Source organism: Protobothrops mucrosquamatus, unplaced genomic scaffold (genome assembly GCF_001527695.2).
Source record: "Protobothrops mucrosquamatus isolate PMUCROS unplaced genomic scaffold, P.Mucros_1.0 scaffold3393, whole genome shotgun sequence".
Lineage (NCBI taxonomy): Eukaryota > Metazoa > Chordata > Lepidosauria > Squamata > Viperidae > Protobothrops > Protobothrops mucrosquamatus.
The window spans coordinates 1-12,328 of record NW_015389374.1 but is presented as its reverse complement, the minus strand read 5'-3'; the positions used below and the strand labels follow the sequence as shown (position 1 = coordinate 12,328).

The window sequence follows — 12,328 nt, the reverse complement described above, 5'->3', positions numbered from 1 at the left end:
ATTCGTTTCTGGGGCAGGGTTATATATACAAATGGGGGTATATTATCACTCTATCCATATGATCTCACTGGTATATGTCATTTCAATTGTACACATTTATTAAAATGATTATATTAGAGCAAATTATATGATGTACAGAAAAAATGTTTTTTTCTATACAAAAGATAATACAATATTAATAAATGTAACCATTCAGAAAATATCTGTGATTGAGTGTTTATTCATAATATGTCATGGGACAAGCTTGGGAGTTCTTTAAATGCTGAGAATTTAGTAGTAGATCTTTGGTAATTTGTTAAACTGATGTGCGTTACATTTTGTATTTTTCATAGTATTTCCATTTTCAAAAGGACTGTTACAGCTTTACCATGCCTTGCGCAATCATGTTTGCAGTTACTAACAATCCTCACAATTGGATCTGGTGCCACATCAGATTCTCTTGTTACGGCTAGAACATTATTTTTTCCAATTTATGTGCAAGTAATTAAAATCAGGCCTTACTATAACAATTTTACCCTTAGATGTCTTTCTGATTTAATTCTGTATCCTTCATGGCACAGTAGCTTATATGAAATTGATGTGTTTTTCTTTTGTTTTGCTTTTGGGGGGAGGGTGTAGAATCTAGGGAAGATTGTTCAGGAGCTACTAAGTTGTCAGTTTCAAAGGGCTCTGGATGAAACAGATTACTGAACCCTTTTCAGTCAGGGTTCAGTCTGGGAAATCTCATTCATATTCTAATTTTGGACCGGAAGGCATTTGGCATATGTAAGCAAAAAACAATAACAAATACCTAGGACAGTGATGGCGAACCTTTTAGAGACCGAGTGCCCAAACTGCAACCCAAAACCCACTTATGTATTGTCGGGTGCTGGGTGGACATGGCCCATTGGGTGGGTGTGGCCCATTGGGTGGGCGTGGCTGCAGTGGTAACGGCAGACTGGGTGGGACTAAAAAGTTCAATCAATCAATTCCAACTTTGCGAGATCTTTTTTCCTGCGGAAAATTGAAATTGATTGATTGAACCTTTTTTTTTTGCACATAGTGGCGGAGGCCTAAAGCGAAAAGGTTTTATAAAACCCAGCTGAAGGCCTAGGACTGGGGCGATGGCGCGCGTGCCCACAGAGAGGGCTCTGCGTGCCATCTGTGGCACACGTGCCATAGGTTCGCCACCACAGACCTAGGAGAACAAGTAAGCATTGGGGAAATAAATCTCAACAAGCAATGTCTGCTTGGGTACTTATGCTCCAGGATATTTTGTTCCCAGACTTGGCTTGAAGAACAGTATGTTCTTTCCAAACGGCTTGTCCACCAAAAGTGCCAAGTTTTGAATATGTGCATCAGCCTTTGGGACAGGTCAAAGCTTTTTTTTTTTTTTTTACTGGAGTGAGTTCAGATTTCATGCTGAACTTTTACTATAGAAGATCTTAATATTCATAAAGACCTGGTATGCATGCTTGAGGCCATGTAGTCTAGTGTGGCTCAGAATTTCATAGATGACATGGAATTTTTCTCACAAAAAAGAGCGATTATAACCTGGATATGCTTTTTTCATTTGTATAGGAAGATAAAGATCTAAAAATGGGGATCTAATGGATGGTCACAGAAAGTTGTTGTGACCATACATTGTATTATTACCTGTTTACAGATAACCATTCATAAAATGGCTGCAAGAGAATATTTATAATTTTAATTCAGTCTACTAATAAGATGCATTTAGTTCTTTCTTGTGATAAGAAAACATTATGACACTTTTCTGTGTACATATCCAGAAACAATTGTTGCAGAGTATAATGCAGCATTCTCTGAGTTATAAACTAGGGATATAAAGTAATGCTGTGGTCATTTTGAGCTGGATATTATTTAATTGCTGCTACAGGCAGAAAATATAATTTTTGGGAGAACAAAGATCTAATTAACTGCCACAAATTGATTAGATCGTGTATTTTAATCCCGTCTTGTTCATATTAATCCTTTAGCTAAATTTGGTTCATTTCATGTGTAATTTTCTAAGTAACAATATGTAGATATTGAGAGAAATATGCAAAGTCTAGTTCTTGATTGAGTTTTCTGATTCTAATAGTCATAAAATTGTTTTTTTAAAAAATACAAGGATAATTGGCTCATAACCAGTTTCAAATCATAAACATTTTTTATCATTTAAATAACTTATGGAGAAATCCAATTGACTGATGAATTATTTGTACCTGCAGTTGAATCACTACTGGAAATGTAACATTTCTAAGCGCCTTGAAACAAAGTGGTGGTGGGGAACCCATATTGTAGAGGGGAAAAATGTAATGTTGAGAAAATGTGAAATGTATGTGTTTCCTAACACAACCTTTACAACCTTATAGATATTCTGATCTTTTATGAATAATGCCATGTTTAAGTTTGGTTTGCTTATAAAATCACTGGTCAGTCTAGTACAAATCTGTACAATATGCAACCCACCAGTATTTTTTTAAAGCAATTGCAAGCTGCTTTAATTTCATAGAACTGAAACAGGTTATAAACAACTTGTGAAGAGAACTACTGACTTTAGATGATTCAGCTTTGCAGAACAAATGTCTTTTGTGATCATTTGAAGATGGCTTCTTTTGGCTGCTAAAATGCCAAAGGAGTTTGTGTGTGTGTGTGTGCATGTAGAAATATTGGAACTCTTTTGGTTTTGACACTGCTCCAAATCAAAGCAAACATGCAAAAGATATTGCAAAAATACATTTATTTCTGTTTCTGCTTTTCACTTTTTTCTCACATCTGGAACATCCTTTTCTTTCTGCTTGTCTTTCTGGTTTTTTGAAAAAGAAATACTGGGAACTCAAAGCTTGAATTAATATTGCCTAACCCCAATAATATGTGTTGCTGTCACCTGATTTTGTTGCCTGGAAACTTGGTGTCATACTGTTGGATTCAGTTTCAAATTTGTATCTAACATGGTGATTTACACTATACAGCAGGCATGTCAAACTTGTGACATCATGGGACGTCGCGCAACATATTCGAGTTTTTTCTCCATTGCCAGCAATATGGTGGGCGCAGTTTCCTGGTGATGCGTCTGGCCTGCAGGCCGGCAGTTTGACACCCCTGCTATACAGGCTCATATCTGTGTCCTTTGGCTAATATAGTTACTTTTTAAACCCTGCTTTTTTTTTTCTAGAAATCATTTCAAAAACTTGATGAAAACATTAAATTGTTGTTTAGTAATATAGAGTTTATTTTTATTTAATCTTTATTGTTTTTATAGCAATTACTGATCTGCTTGCTGGCTGAAAATTGCTGACTCTTTTTATCACTTAAATATAGCTCTGTTTTTTGTTTTTTAAGTGGTATCTTTGAATCTTACCATATTTTTAATTTGGTCACATTCCACACCACCTGTTCCTTAACTTATATTTTGGTAATGAGGTTTCAGAAACATGCTTCCAAGTACAACGATAACAGTTGCAAAATTAGAAAGGCAGTGGCCAGAAAGAAAAAACTCACATAAAATGTGTTATTGGCTTTGTGATAGTTTTCCTTAAATTTGTTCCATAGCAAAACATAAAAGCATTAAAAGTTGTTCGGAATTCTTATGTGTTCTGAAAATTCAGAAGAAACCGTTTCAAGCTAGGAGCAGTGCGCATTGTGATTATTCTTTAAAGGGTTTTTGGTTGCGTTAGCATCAGGTGACAGAATTATCATTTGTGGAGAAAAGCAGATTTGAAAAAAATAGCAAGATTTATTATTGCTGAAAATTTAAAACGTTTTGCAGTTTGGAAATTTATAATATTTGTGTTGTTTGGGGTTTATTTCTGCAATAACACCTTTTTCCCTCTCTTTTTTAAACTGCTGGGATCTATCTTCTCTTGAATCTCTTGGAGTCAAAGCTTGTTTTTAATCTTCCCTACAGATAAATAGGTGAAAGTCTTCACATTTTGCTGCTATGAAAACACAGCTCTAAGGACTATTGTAAAATCTTGTTAGAAGTTACTTTAGCAGAGGTGCTAACCACTTCCCCCTCGTTTCCAATGTCTTTCAATATGACTTGTTTACCTGGTTGTTTCAAGTACTGCATAGAAAGTTAAACAATTGAGCAGCAGTTCCTTCCTCCCACTGTTGATTATTGGGTCTCCTTTTGAATTCCCAAAAGAAGAGTGTTTCCTGGAGAGAATAAATGCCAGCTGTTGTTTATTTCTCACATCAGCAGAGCACTCCAAATTCCAGCACACCCTCAAACCCCAGAAAATTTTCAGGACCCCTACTGTTACTTATTAGTAACAGTAATAGGGAAGGTTTTCTTAACTATTGACATATTCATTTTGGTTACAGTGAAAGTAATTAATGAATCAAGAATTCTATAGCAATTGTAACCACACATAGTGTTGATAATTTAGAGTGACAACCAAAATAAAAATGATATTATTACATAGCCACCTGGTGGGGATCACTGCCTCCCTTCATAGCTGCAGCTGTGGCACTGAGATGCAACGGTAAAAAAGCCAGAATAATTGTTTGATTATTTAGAGCCATCCTGTTCATCAAAGAAGTTTCATGTGTAAGCTTTATAAGGCCTTAAAACTAACAGAATTAAGTGTGTGTGTGTGTGTGTGTGTGTGTGTGGAGGGGGGGGAGAATAGCATCTTATTTCAAAGAATGTTAATAAATGGGTTACACTGACAGGTGAAATACAATAGCTCCACCTTGTATATCTAAGCAAATCAGGCAATGGAGCATTATCTAAAATAGCAACTTGGATTTTATTTTATTTTTTGCTACAACGTTGGTTGCTCTTCTGTTTTTTTCATCAAAAGATGACATATTTGAGAAATATGCTTGTAAGCCTCATTTCTATATTAAAAGTTAGTATTGCCAATATGGGGCCAAAAACAACAGATGACCATTATATGGCAGGAAAGATATACAGAAAACTTTTTGATGCAATGTGGTGACCATCCATATTTTTGCAACCAAGAGCTAGCAGTCCTATTACAACTTTTAGTTATATTTTGCTTAAATAAAAGATGCTCATGGGGAAGGGGAGGCAAGGAGCATTATAGACTATGGTTGGAAACTGATCAAAGAAAGAAGCAATCTGGAATTAAGGAGAAACTTCCTGACAGTGAGGACAATCAACCAGTGGAACAGCTTACCCGCCAGAAATGGTGGGCACTCCATCACTAGAGATTTTTAAGAACAGACATTTACCTGTCTGAGATGGTATAGGTTCACCTGCTTGAGTAGGGGCTGGACTAGAAGACCTCCAAGGTCCCTTCCAGCTCTATTCTATTCTATTCTATTCTATTCTATTCTATTCTATTCTATTCTATTCTAAAGACAATTGTTGCATTAACTACATGACATTCTAAGATTTTGTGTGATGTTCTGGATACCAAAAACATTTTAAAATGCTGATTGAAAAGAAAATATTGTGAGATGTTATTATCTGAGCAAATATATATATATATATATATATACACACACACACACACACACAACAACAACAACAACAACATATGTGTACATATACGTAACAGTTGTGGATGTCAGCAAGTTTCACCTATATGTTTTGCCTCAGCACGCCGGAAGCTTAACAGAAGGAGCTCTCTTTATTTCTTGACAAGTAGGGCAGGGCTGTTCAATCTTTTTATAGCCCTGTGTACATATTGAGGAACATCTAGAAAGAGAACGAGCAAAACTGTTCTGTAGCAGGTGCCAGCTTTAACTACTTTGGAGAAATTATGATGCCAATGGAGGGGTTGATTTGCAAGCCGTTTCACAGCAGTAATTCATTTTCAAAATCAAAAATATATATCCTTAATTTAGCAGTAGGAAAACATTTGTGATATGTACAGAACAGGTTCTTCTTTGTTGTCTTTTTTGGCATTAGTAATACAGTATTTTTAACAAGGCATTGTACAACATATGATTAATATTTTATTACCACAAGCTTGGGATGGATTGAGGCTAAAGGTGATAATATTCAAGGTGTGTATCGGTTTTTACCATATGGCTTGACGCATTTTAGAGCTTCAGTTAGCCATCTGCCACATTAACATTTTTACAATATAACTACATTTTTGTGTACTTGAGTTTAGTGCTGTGTGTGTTCAGATGTTAGCACCCTAGGGTGTTAACATATTGCAGACATTATTCTGTCATCTACTTAAATAATGACATCAAGAAATTATAGATGTGTACTAGAGATTAATTCTTCATCTTAAAATGAAATGGCTCTGTTAATATAACTACAGTACATAGCTTTAGACCCTTGTTAAGTTTATTTGCTCAAAATAACTGATTCAGTACAAGATTCCGTTATAACTGGAAAATATGATTATTTCAACATAATTTTAGCTCATTTTCTAATATACATACTGTAATTGTTAGACATAAATCTTTGTTTGCCTTGCTGTGACTAAAATGTGTGGCAATACATTTTTTCTCTTATTCCATATTGATCACATTTTCTTATGTTCTCTCTAGCTTGGCTAGAGAGAAGACATGTCTTATCTGGTAGAAATGGATGGCCCAGATCCCTTCCTGTCAGGATTCAGGCCTAGTCATGAATTAAAAATATCATAGGTTGCTCTGAATCCTTTCATCAGAGTTGACACAGGGAGTGTATCCTTTTGATCATTGTAGATGTCTTGGTGGCATTCATTGCAATCAGTCATGGTATCCTGGTGAATCATCTAAAAAAGTTAGGAGTCAGAGACACTGTGCTTCAGTGATTCTATTTCTACCTGAGGGGAGGAGGAATTAAAGTTTCCTTTCTTTTATCATGAGAAACCATAGCTCTTGAAGCCATAACTCAGGGGTGTCAAACTGGCGGCCCGCGGGCCAGACACATCACATGGAAGCCACGCCCACCCTATTGCCAGCAATGGCAAAACCGGCCCGATATGTTGCACGACGTCACGTGACATTGCGAGTTTGACATGCCTGCCATAACTGTTCCAGTGTCTTATGCCACAGGATTTGATGTTCTTTCCTATGTTGTTTAACATTTTGACAGAACACACTAAAAGTTCCTTCATGTGAGACTTAGGGGAAATGGATTATTTGGCGAGTTTTCTCTGTTGTGATTTGTAATGTGGTCAAAACAACTCTTTCTCACCAGGCTTTTAACATAGTTCGTTGCTTAATGACTTCCATCTTATGGTGGGTTATTTTTTATTATTATATGCTGTTTTTATGAGTTTATTCTATTGTACAGTTCCCAGAATTTCCCGATTGAGTTAGGTTACAAAGACAGTAAATAAATGAAATACTATTTATATATTTTATCAGAAAAGACAAACAAGATATTATAAGCTATATAAAATATCTGTTCTTTCACATACATGTATAGAAATCTTTTAAATGCTTACATATGTATAAGTTCATGTTTGTGTGCATACCATTGAAGCATTTAACAATTGTATATTTGTGCATGAAGAAAAACAATATTAACCTCTTAATTTCAATAGTTTAATTGCTTTCTAACATAAGATACACCCTGTATAATCATTTGCATGTATAGTCTTAATTTTTTCTTCTTCATGAAATCTTACTATGTCAGTCCACACACTGGCTAGCCCAAGTACATCACAGTAAATTGTTGGATTCATTCCTGGATCTGCACTCATTTCACAAAAGGTTCTTACAAGTCTATGGAACCTCACTATTAAGCTGTTAATCTACTTGAAAAAATAAATCCACTACCGTCTATGACATTTGACATAGTCCAATATACATTTCATGGAATTTACCCTTAAAAAACTGTACATAAAAATTGCAGAATACAATTTGAAATCACATTAGTGAAGCATCTTTCTGCCAGGCAACTGCTTTCAACCTTATCCATTACTGAGCCTCATAATATGATTTATGGCACCAGTGGGGTACACGGTTTACATTGTTGGGTCCTGATCCAAAGTTACATTGAACTTAAATAAGTACCTAATCATGGGCATTAAAATAATGACAGGTATCCAGCTTTAATTTTTGTTTCCTTTTTTTTATAAATTTACAGAAGTTCCATTTGCTTACTGGGGACTGTTTTGGAAGCGTGCAAAGCTGTATCAAAGCTATATAGGCAGAAAGAGAGAAGACTGTATTGCCTTTTTTGTTTTGCATGTATGAACCACCAGTTCCTGTTGGTTTGGTGTAGGGATGAAAACAGAAAGGAGCAACAGTAAAAAGAGATCAGCTACTCTTCCCGAACTCTTGAAATTTGGAAGCATTTTCTTGCTTGATGCAATTGATCATTCAGGAGTTTTGTATCAATTGCAGTTTCTGGATCATCTCCAAAGGCAAATTCACATAGAACACATTGTAATAGTCTAGTTGGGCAATGATCAGGACAGGAGTTACTATCTTGATCCAGATACGGTTGTAACTACTATGTTAGCCAAGCTGAGCAAAGACTGCCCTGACTCTGGTTCCCAGGTACTGTTCACAAACCAACTCTTTCAGGAGAATCTCTGTATGATTTAATCTGAGCTTGTTTTCCCCCATTCAAATTCCAATAAGTTTTAGATACTCATTTCATTCAGAACTTCAGTGGCATCTCTGCTTTATGCCAGGGTTGGGATGAATGACTGGATATTATAGGTATATTGATAAAAATTCACCCTGAAGTAGCAAATGATCTTCCCCAGTACTTTCATTTGAATGTTAAATAATGTAGGGAGAACAATGAATCCTGAGGAAGTCCATTTTAGAGTTCTAAGGAATTCAACATCAAGAAGAAATGGCTATTAGGTTAAGAAAGGAACCACCATAAAACAATATCCCCAAGTCCCAACATCTGCAGGTGATGCAGAAGACAATGGGGTTGAATGCTGCTGAAAGATCTACTAGATACTACTACTAATTCCTTTTTAATAGCTAAGTATTGTTAGCCACCAAAAGTGCATAAACACACCATTTTTCTTTCCCTTAAGAAATTGCAGCTTGCCCTATCCTTATCTATAGGCTGTCAAGAAGGGCTGTTGCCCTTGTATTATATCTCAGGGTATTTCTTTATCTCTCTTGTGTAAGTTTATTATTTATAACTACAGAATACAGATCCTGTCTCCAAAAATGCAACTTAAAACAAATTGGGGAAACTTTCTTGATGAGAGATTACAGCCAAGAGTTCTGTTTGCTGCACAAGTCTTAAGTCTTAAATTGAAGGACAGCCTTTCCCTTTATCATGAGTGGAGTGGAATTCCTTGCCCTAAAGTGATTCTTTTATGGATGAAAGATTGTTTCTCCTAGATTATGCTAACAGATGATCATATAATTAGTTGTGTTAAAGTCCACTGATTTCATTTACATCAAAGCATTCCCCAGCAGAAATCTCTTCTCCCTGTTCTTTATCTACTGGGGAAGCTATTCTTAAACTTGTTCTGCTAGCCCCATGTCCCTGCAGTAGCTCCATTTCATCATTGTTTAATGACTTGGATCCAGACTTTCTATAAGTGGAATTTCATTCACAAAGCACTTCCCCTGGAGGAAAGAGAACCTAATGTTTGTTTTGTTCCGGCTCTTGCAACTATCTGTGCTAAATGAGAAGCTTCTACAGAGGGCTGGGGAACCATATTAAATGAAACTATATGTAATGAAAGAGAAATAAATGAGAATTGCCTTTGTTCTCTTTCTTTTATTCTTTATGCAAATAGAACTGGAGATGTCTTAGAGGAAAAACATACTGGAGGGAGCTTGCTTTCAGAGTTTAACTTAAGGTATAGGCATTAATTTTGATATTCATTTGAATGTTTGGTCCCTCATCTTCTAGAAGGTTTCATTGATATAAAGGTATTCTGTTTTGGAGAGGGGGAAAATAAGCCTAAATGTAAAAAGCCAGATTTGTGCAACAAACGGTAGAATGAAAAGGGCTGTGTCCTTGCTGATCATGATTAACTCTTTTTTATCAGTTCCCAGTATCCTTTACATTGAGTGGCACTTCCAGTTTTTGATCATTTTTTGAAAAACAGAAAGATAAATCCATAGACTAGATTAAAGTTAAATCTACCACATGAATGATGCTGAAAGCCAGGGCTTTTTTTCTCATAGAATGCCCAAAACGGAGTTCCGGCACCTTTTTTAGATGGAACCTTGTAGGGTAGGCAAGGTGGGTTGTATGACGTGTGTGAATTCGTCACCTTTATTTTTTTACAAAAAAAGCACTGCTGAAAGCTAACCTTTCTCCCAACTAACTTTTCAAGAAAAAGTTCTTAAGCATACGTGCAATTGATGAAAAACAGAGAAGCTGCTGCTGTAGGAAAAAAACCCTCTTAATGTGTAGCCACTCTTGAACCGCTTTGTTTCCTTGAAAGTTTAGGTCTGCTTAACTATAAGCTAATAACCCTGAACTATTACTGCTTTTTTGTGTTATTTTTTTTCTTCTTGTATGGAAAGTACCAAATTGTTTATTGTTTTAATTGGTTTGGTTTCTTGAATTCTTTACTTTACTTACCAAACATTTTTAATATAAATTTTTACTATGAAGAATATTTTAAGAATATCTCTCTTTATAGGTGCTCTTATTTATTTATTTATTTATTTATTTATTTATTTATTTATTTATTTATTTATTTATTTCTCATAAAGTTTCTGATATCGCTTTATTTTGCAGCTGGATCCCGGGCTTCATACACAAGTCAGCACAGCCACCTGGGCTCGGAACTAAGGGCACTACAATCTCCAGAGCATCACATAGATCCTATTTATGAGGACAGAGTGTATCAGAAGCCCCCTATGAGGAGTCTCAGCCAGAGTCAGGGAGACCCTCTTCAACCAGCACATACAGGCACATATCGCACTAGCACAGGTAAGTGGAAATGCAGGTTGTTTTGCTTCTTGCCTGGGTAGGTACATTGCTTTAAATGACAACTAGCTGTTACAAATAAAGTGACTGAATTCACCTGTGGAAAATTTTGAAATTGTAAATGCATCAATAATTCCAACAAAGTGCTCTATTTATCTTTACCTTGTTGTCTAGCATTCTTCCCTTGATTGTTAATTTGCTGAAGGTGCATAGAACATGACTTTGTCATGTCATTAATAGATCATTTGCAATGGGATTGTTTAATAATTTGGAGAATGGGCAAATTAATGAGGCACTGAGCATTGAGCAATAAATTTCTCACTTCATATATATATATATACATATATGCATGTGCTCATCCATTTATTAATTTTTTTCTGTCATTCCATGTAAAGTAACAGAGTATTACAGTCAAACTTACAGTACCATTGATTCATTTGTAATGTAGAAATGCATGATCATATATCAAACATGTTGGTATACCTTTCTTAACTGGGAACTGTTCACTTCAGTCAAGTAAAATAACTATATGTAAAAAACGCATAAAATGTTATAACTCTGTATGTAAAAACAGTAACCAAATCAGTAATGGTCCTAAAAATGTGAAAGAATCTTACATTCACACCAGTCAAAACCAAAATTGTTTTTATGTTAACATAAAAAGGATTAAAGCTAGATGTTATTGTCCTATTATTCATTTTTATTTTATATTTCCTTTATAAGGATGAAATTTGCTCTGAGTTCAAAGGAGAGCACTTGTAATACCAGAAAATTGATTTGATTCTACTAAATTCCAAACAGTCTTCTCTGTTGGAGACACATCTCTATGCTTTCATTTTTCTAATCTTGGTCTTCATGCTTCCTACATGTGGCAGTTCAGTAGGTGGATGCAATTAATGCCATTCCTATTTTAGGCAGGCTTGGATATCTTAGAAATTTCTTCCTTGAGGTTGTTAGTTTAGGTACAGTTCATAGTTCTTCCATGATTTTCAGTCTCATGTTTTTTCACAGACACTTAAACCATCTCCCCAGAATTGTACCTTTAGTATCATACTGAGTATTAATATTCCAACCACCCCATTGTACAATATTTGACATTCATATTTTTAACATGCAGGGAAATAGCCTTTTTGTTGTTCGTGATTCCTAATGTTAGAGTAACCATTAAAGTCTCCTTCTTACATTATATCTTAATATCCTAAACATGTATCTCAAAAGTAAAAGGCACTGTACTAGGAGAGAGGAAACACATTACAACATCCTGTTGGAAAGTCAATAAACTTGTTTTGAGCAGTAAGAAATTCACAAGTGTGGGTTTTTTTTAACATCTAAATGTTTGCTAGTTTAGGCAGATGTAACAATTAAGACACTCTTCAGTCGGGGATATCATTGGGTCCCAGGACATATCCGGGACTATTCCTAATGGTTGGAGGGGCCTTTTAAGATGGAATGGCTTGGGACCAGGGGCCAGGTATCTAAATAAATCTCTCCTTCTGAATATACATGTTTGTAAGTCAAAATCTTAAGCCATTGTTAAGGAAGTTGGAGAGGGAC

General features: G+C 35.5%; 1 protein-coding gene across 1 annotated transcript in view; it reads left to right on the top strand.

Moving 5' to 3' along the window:
* LOC107297578 (catenin delta-2) overlaps nt 1–11,035 on the top strand; it is a gene marked incomplete at its 5' end in the record, with an annotated part of 120,721 nt that extends 109,686 nt beyond the window's left edge. Inside the window, one exon of the mRNA XM_015826939.1 lies at nt 10,583–11,035. Within this exon, the coding sequence (XP_015682425.1) occupies nt 10,583–10,818 (236 nt within the window). The remainder of the gene's footprint in view (nt 1–10,582) is intronic.
* Nucleotides 11,036–12,328: the final 1,293 nt, after the last annotated feature.